This window comes from Capra hircus, chromosome 24 (assembly GCF_001704415.2).
Source record: "Capra hircus breed San Clemente chromosome 24, ASM170441v1, whole genome shotgun sequence".
In the NCBI taxonomy this organism is placed as follows: domain Eukaryota; kingdom Metazoa; phylum Chordata; class Mammalia; order Artiodactyla; family Bovidae; genus Capra; species Capra hircus.
Window position 1 is genome coordinate 46,242,285 of NC_030831.1, and position 6,000 is coordinate 46,248,284.

At 40.0% G+C, this 6,000-nt stretch overlaps 1 protein-coding gene across 3 annotated transcripts in view; it reads left to right on the top strand.

Moving 5' to 3' along the window:
- Positions 1-4,787, top strand: part of C24H18orf25 (chromosome 24 C18orf25 homolog) — an 82,169-nt gene extending 77,382 nt beyond the window's left edge. For all 3 annotated transcript variants that reach the window (XM_005697174.3, XM_018039572.1, XM_018039570.1), the window contains one exon: positions 681-4,787. In XM_005697174.3, the coding sequence (XP_005697231.1) occupies positions 681-870 (190 nt within the window). In that variant the 3' untranslated portion in view covers positions 871-4,787. The remainder of the gene's footprint in view (positions 1-680) is intronic.

Sequence of the window (6,000 nt, forward strand, 5' to 3'; positions counted from 1 at the left end):
GAACAGATTTCACCTATATTTCTTATTGTTTCATTTGCTCAGACTAACTGGGCATCTTAATTTTGCTTGGGATTTATATGCTGCCCTACCCTGAAGATTCCAGAGACTTAAATGAATTCAGAGAAACAACATCTTGTCCATTATCAGTATTAGATCTAGACAGAACTCAGGAGCTTGTGACTGAGACAAGGCTTTTGGCATTTCTTAGTTGGAAGGACTGATGCTAAAGCTGAAACTCTAGTACTTTGGCCACCTCATGCAAAGAGTTGACTCATTGGAAAAGACTCTGATGCTGGGAGGAATTGGGGGCAGGAGGAGAAGGGGACAACAGAGGATGAGATGGCTGGGTGGCATCACTCGATGGACGTGAGTCTGAGTGAACTCCGCGAGTTGGTGATGGACAGGGAGGCCTGGTGTGCTACGATTCACGGGGTGGCAAAGAGTCGGACACGACTGAGCGACTGAACTGAACTGAGGCTACACTGAGAGAGGCAGGGAGACCGACAGACAGACAGACATATAGGGAAGGAGGAAAAGGGGGAAGGATATTGGTTGTGGGTTTTATGAGCTTGTGTAGTAGGCTTATCTTAGGAAAAGTATTAATACAATGAAGCCGTGTTGCCTTCTGTTTTTCCCTCTGGTAGGGTTAACCATGCTTTTGCTCTTCATCTCAATTGCAGGTGTGTCCATCCTCGAGGAGGTGTGATTCAGAGTGTTTCTTCATGGAAGCATGGCTCCAGCACACAGTATGTTAGTGCCCGGCAAACACAGTCATGGACTGCTGTCGCTCCTCAGCAGACTTGGGCTTCACCTGCAGAAGTTGTTGACCTCACGTTGGATGAGGACAGCAGACGCAAATACCTGCTGTGATACAATGTCACTGTGTGTCCTCTGCACTGTTCCCCTCTACTTCCTCCTCCTCCTCTTTGTGACATGGAAGTTCATTGTCATAGCTTCAGCCTCAGAAGCTGTTTGTGGCATTTGTATAATCAAAAACTCATGGAAAATTGCTCTCCTTCCCCCTCCTTTTTTTTTTTAAATTAAAAGAAGTCACGTAGGAAAATAACTTATCACAGAGAAAAGAATTGCTTTTCTTGTTTCCCTCAGTAGGAATATGAGAATGATGATGTTTATTAGACAACTTCATTTTACTTGGTGACTTTCAGTCTTAGGAAACTCTGCCCTCCTTTTAGAATGGTATTTTAATTACCAGGTAAAATGGATTTCAGTTTTTGAGTCTTGTATTTATTTTTCTGTGTAATAAAATTAATATGTAGACTTGACCACTGTCAGCCCACCCATTGGCACTCCTGTCTTAGGGCATTTGCACACATATTAGTCAGGTCCTTATTGGCACCTAGTAGGGCATGTGCATTGAAAACCTGTCCTCAAAAATAGAAGACAGAAGTTAACTTTTTCTTTTAGCTTAAGTCTTCTGCCTTCTCTCCTAACTTTGCTCCTGGCTGACTTCCCACAACCCAGATAATTAACATGCCCTCTTTGTGTTTATAAGTACTGCTTAGGTGACTTAGTTGATCTCCTTGTTGCAATAATTCATAACCCTTTGGAAAATATCTCCTTGTAGGGCAGAGGCATTTCAGATAGATACCCACCATGAGGTTTGAGCATCTGAAGAGCATATTGAGAGATCCCTTTCCCCCTCCCTGGTTTGTTCAATGGGAGAAACAGAACCTATTACTTAGGTAGACTATGCCTAAGTATATAGCTAGTAATATGAAAGTTGTGTGACTTCTAAGGCTACGGGCACTTGTAAATCTGAGAGGACAATGCCTTTTTCCATAGTTAGTCTCTCCAAAAAGGATGCATAACAACTGTTCAGTGCTTGAGCTGAAGTTGACGTGATGCTGTATTTGGGTATTTTTCTCCTCTACCTTTTAAAAGTGGAAAGATCAAAATGTATCATAAAAATCAGATACAAAGCACATTAATGGCACTGTAGATTTTGCAGTATCTAACAGAATTATAAGGGGTAGTAGGAACTTCAGGGAATTCAGGAAATGCCAGTGTTGGAGTTTCATGGCATTAGTTACTACCTTTTTTTCCTATAACGTTGTAGTTACTAGTGAATTATTTTACAAGCAATACCTAGAGTTAGAACACTATATACTGTGCACAGGAAACAGTGAAGTAATATTGGCGTAGAAGACCTCACTTTGTGTTTTTCCACAGTTTTTGTTTGCTTTTTCTTTTTGGTTTCCATTTTCACCATACAGTGTGGCTATAGCCCTTTGCCTCCCTTCCCGAGCGTCTCGGTGGCTCTTCCTCACTGTGAGAGCATGAGGACGACCGTGTTCAGTTTCCATTCAGTGGACACGTGTTTACCAAGTGCCTGTTCTGCGTGAGGCACTGTGTGGGGTGGTGCTGTGGGGCTACTGTTTTGAGCAAGACAGCCCCCACATGCACACGAGTCAGAGTCTGCCTGGCTCCACCTGCCTGGCCTTTTCTTCTTTATTTTGTAAAGACTCGTTTATTCCTTTACCCTTCTTCCTGCTGTTTGAGTTCGTCTGTGTATCCTTCTATGGGAGTGTATTTAAGCATGTCTTCTCTTCTGATAACATCTCATTTGATCTGGCCTCTGTTGTTCATCAACTTTTAATTTTCCTATGTGTCTACTTTTAATAGATCAGGCTTTTGAAGAGATCATGAACCTCCAGTTTTAGCCCCTCATACATGGCCACAATTCTAGGCAAAAACCAAAGACCCAGAGGCCAGAGCAAAATAGGACCTTCTGCAGATTCACTACTGGTATATCCTTGGACCTTCACATTTTACTTTAGGATTAATTTATTGAATTTTACTGTTACACATTGGTTTTGACTTGAATTAAAATGCTAGACAAAGCAGAAATGTACAATTTCTGGTCTGTATTTTCCAGGAATATCATTGGGAAAAGGTTAGAGTGAGTTATATGACTTGAAGTTTTTGCAGCTTATTTTCCCCCCAGTATCAGGGCAGAGCCCCATTTTATTTCATTTTTAATTTAATTTTTTGCCACACCTGGTGGCTTATGGGATCTTAGTTCCCCAACCAGGGATCAAAGCCACGCCCTCAGCAGTGAAAGCGCAGAGTCCTAACCACTGGACTGCCAGGGAATTCCCCAGAGCCCCATTTTAAAGACCATTTTTGCATTACCTGTTCTTACGTTAGCAGTGTGTTTTGTTCACTTCCATAGAGCAGGTGATTTCCCAGGACATACTTTCTTTAGTCCCTCACAGTCACCCTTTAATGAGAATTCTTTCGGTGTGTTGTATGCACTGTGGGCTGGGAACAGAGAGTGGAGTTTTAACCAAGCTCTTTTCTGGCTTTTTGCTTTTGCATTGCGTTAAAGTTCACCCTTACCTGTCCCTTTTCCACCACCCTGACTGCCTGGCTTAGTGCACCAGAACAAAAATCAAGATGCAGAAAGCAGGGAGGGGAAGGGATGGTGGAAATAGTCAGCTTTTCTCCCTACTGGTTTGAGACTTTTCCACCTTCTAACTAACTACAGAGAGACTGTGTTTCAACTCTTCTTTCATTGCCAGGTCCAGGAGAGTAGGGATGTGGTTTCTGGCAAGCTATTAATGATAAAATTCTGTGGTAAATATTCTGACATTTAAAATTTCTTTAAAGGGGATCTTTTCTAACCAGTTTTGCATTTGGTAACATAAACACTTTATACTTCACAGTCTCTTCAAAGTAATATCTCTGCTAAAATGATACACTTTGGTCACAGATTGGTTTTGGCAGGAACATGGCTAAGTGGCCCCCTTCCCTCAATTTGAAACCACAGAATGGTAACTTAGCTATTGCATATTGCCCTGCGTGATGTAATTGCTGCTTGCTTCATTTTGATGGAAGGGGCCAAACTGAATGGACTCCATTATTCATAGCAACTGATCATCCTGTAAACTCTGCTTTCATTTTACCAGTTGTGAATATGAACCATCTAATTTGCTAATTTAGTCAATTGTTCGTTGTTACTTTTAGCAAATTAGCACCATAGGTAATTTAAAAACAAATTTGTTGCCTGCTTTTTACATATACTGTGTCACAAGGTTCTTGAAAAAGCTGGGGGCACAATTTTGTCTTTGAGTTTAAAGTTGTTGTTGTTTTTTTTAAAGGCAAAGAGCTCCCCCAATCCCTGTTTTTCAGTATGTGTATGATGCGACTTCCATGTATATATGAGAATGACTGCGCCCTAACCAGACTCCTCAGATTGTGCACTGTTTGTTTAAAATAATCATGTATTTTAGTCCAACGCTGTTGTATTTTTCATTTTATTTAAAACACTACGTACTTCTTATTCTTTTAACAAGTTTTAAAGGATAGTGATCTTAAAAAAAAAATCACTGGATAACTAGGAAATAACTTTTTGTTGCTGTTTTGGTTTTTAAAGAGTACAAAGGTCTTTAGAGCCTTTTGCTCCTCTTACCGTGAAAATGAAATGTTAGCCATTGTATGGCTAGGAACCAATGCACTTGGTGGTTAACGGATCTGCTGTTGCTGGAGCGTGGACTTGACGCAGTGACGACAAATCATTGCTTGGAATTAATGTTTTAAAATGTGCAACTCTAGTTTTTAAAATAGAATTTGGTTCTTCTTTACGTTCATTATTTAGTTTCTGTTTTCATTTAGTATTTAATGGTCTTTGGAGAAAAAAAAATAAAACAGAGTGTTATATATATATTTTTTGGTGCAAGATAAGATTTTCTGTTTTTTGAAATAAGTCTGTAGCATAAAGGTTAAACTATTTTAAGACAAAATAAAATAGAGTGTATTTAAACAAAGATAATTTCTGAGGATTTTTTTTTTTTCCTGTCTGCTTCAGTTAATTAGATGGTGCCTGGAGCAGCTCCCAAGTTTAGCTTTTGGATGTGAGAGTGAATTATATTTTGTTATCAGATCTTATTGTTTAAGTTGCCTGATTTTTTTTCCAAGCAACAGCTGTATCCTACTCCTAGAATGTTTTGCAAGTAGCCTTTGGTGTATTAGATCTAGATAAAAATAGTTTTGTACTAGCTTTCCTGTAGCCCCCACTTCCCGTTCCAGTTTGAACCAGTGAGATTTCAAAGTCAACTAAAGGCTCCCTAGTGCTTGACCCCTTTGCTCCTGGGAACTAAAGTCAGCTGACAGTTACTTCCCAGAGTTCAACGTGCCAGGGTAAGATGCCGTGACTGCGTGCACTTTGCTCGTGGTTGAAGCAAATGTAGGATGTTTCAAAAATACCCTAAAGAATTTTCCTCCTAATTTGGTTCTATTTTCAGGTTTTTAATTTGGTTATCAAAATGATAGGAGCTACTGTATTAGCATTTTATTACTTTTGTAACTCCGCATCAAGGAGAATGAGGAACCAGAGAGAGTTGGGCCTATGTTTATTTAAATATTCACTCCTGGATCTCTTCATGTTCATCGAATTTTTCTTCTACTTGCACTGGAAAGAGATCTGTTATCAGGAAATGTTTTTAGTTTTTGAAAATGGTTCTTTTATACTACCTTGTGTCTGAGACCTAGACATGTTAGTGCCTATGAGAAACTTCTTTTCTTGGGCTCTGGAGGAAATTTTTTTACTTAGAGTCTTGCTTCTGAACCCTTTTGCTCTTGGAAGCTGCTTTTGAATAGACAAGGCATGAGTAAGTAAAATAATCAGTAGCTAGTAATTAATCTCATTCTGACTTCCTCTTTCTATCTTATGCTGGCTTTTGGCCTTGCCTTCTCTTGAAAGTCAAAGTGTTAGTCGCTCAGTTGTATCCAACTCTTTGCGACCCCATGGACTGTAGCCTGCCAGACTCTTCTGTTCATGGGATTCTCCAGGCAAGAATACTGGAGTGAATTGCCATTTCCTTCTCCAGGGGATCTTCCTAACCCAGGGATTGAACCTGGGTGGATCACCTGCATTGCAGACAGATTCTTGACTGTCTGAGCCACTAGGGAGCCTTCTCTTATTTGTATCTTTTTCGCAGTAGATGACAGCTATTTATAACTTTAATCTTAATAGAGAAA